Source organism: Meleagris gallopavo, unplaced genomic scaffold (genome assembly GCF_000146605.3).
Source record: "Meleagris gallopavo isolate NT-WF06-2002-E0010 breed Aviagen turkey brand Nicholas breeding stock unplaced genomic scaffold, Turkey_5.1 ChrUn_random_7180001912415, whole genome shotgun sequence".
NCBI lineage: Eukaryota > Metazoa > Chordata > Aves > Galliformes > Phasianidae > Meleagris > Meleagris gallopavo.
Window position 1 is genome coordinate 1 of NW_011175335.1, and position 665 is coordinate 665.

Consider the following 665-nt stretch of genomic DNA (forward strand, 5'->3'; position numbering starts at 1 on the left):
CGCCGCCGCAGGAGGAGCCGGGCACGCCGTCCTCCTCCCCCGAGGACAAGCTGCTGGCCAGCCCGCGGGCCATCAACAACCTGGTGCTGCAGGGCTGCTCGTCCATCGGGCTGCGCCTGGTGCTGGAGTACCTCTACACGGCCAACGTCACCCTCTCGCTGGACACGGTGGAGGAGGTGCTGTCGGTCAGCAAGATCCTGCACATCCCGCAGGTCACCAAGCTGTGCGTACAGTTCCTCAACGACCAGATCTCGGTGCAGAACTACAAGCAGGTGTGCAAGATCGCCGCGCTGCACGGCCTGGAGGAGACCAAGAAGCTGGCCAACAAGTACCTGGTGGAAGACGTGCTGCTGCTCAACTTCGAGGAGATGCGCGCCCTGCTCGACTCGCTGCCCCCTCCCGTAGAGTCGGAGCTGGCCCTCTTCCAGATGTCCGTGCTCTGGCTGGAGCACGACCGGGAGACCCGCATGCAGTACGCCCCGGACCTGATGAAGCGCCTCCGCTTCGCCCTCATCCCGGCGCCGGAGCTGGTGGAGCGGGTGCAGTCGGTAGATTTCATGCGCACCGACCCCGTCTGCCAAAAGCTACTGCTGGACGCCATGAACTACCACCTGATGCCCTTCAGGCAGCACTGTCGGCAGAGCCTGGCCAGCAGGTGAGGGGGC

General features: G+C 65.3%; 1 protein-coding gene across 1 annotated transcript; it reads left to right on the forward strand.

Annotated features, from left to right (window-relative positions):
• Window positions 1–5: 5 nt before the first annotated feature.
• On the forward strand, window positions 6–659 carry LOC104916520 (kelch-like protein 14; the record flags this gene model as incomplete). Its single annotated transcript, XM_010727558.1, has 1 exon — window positions 6–659. A coding segment is annotated over one exon (654 nt), but the record flags the coding sequence as incomplete, so codon positions are not given.
• Between the last annotated feature and the right edge of the window lie 6 nt (window positions 660–665).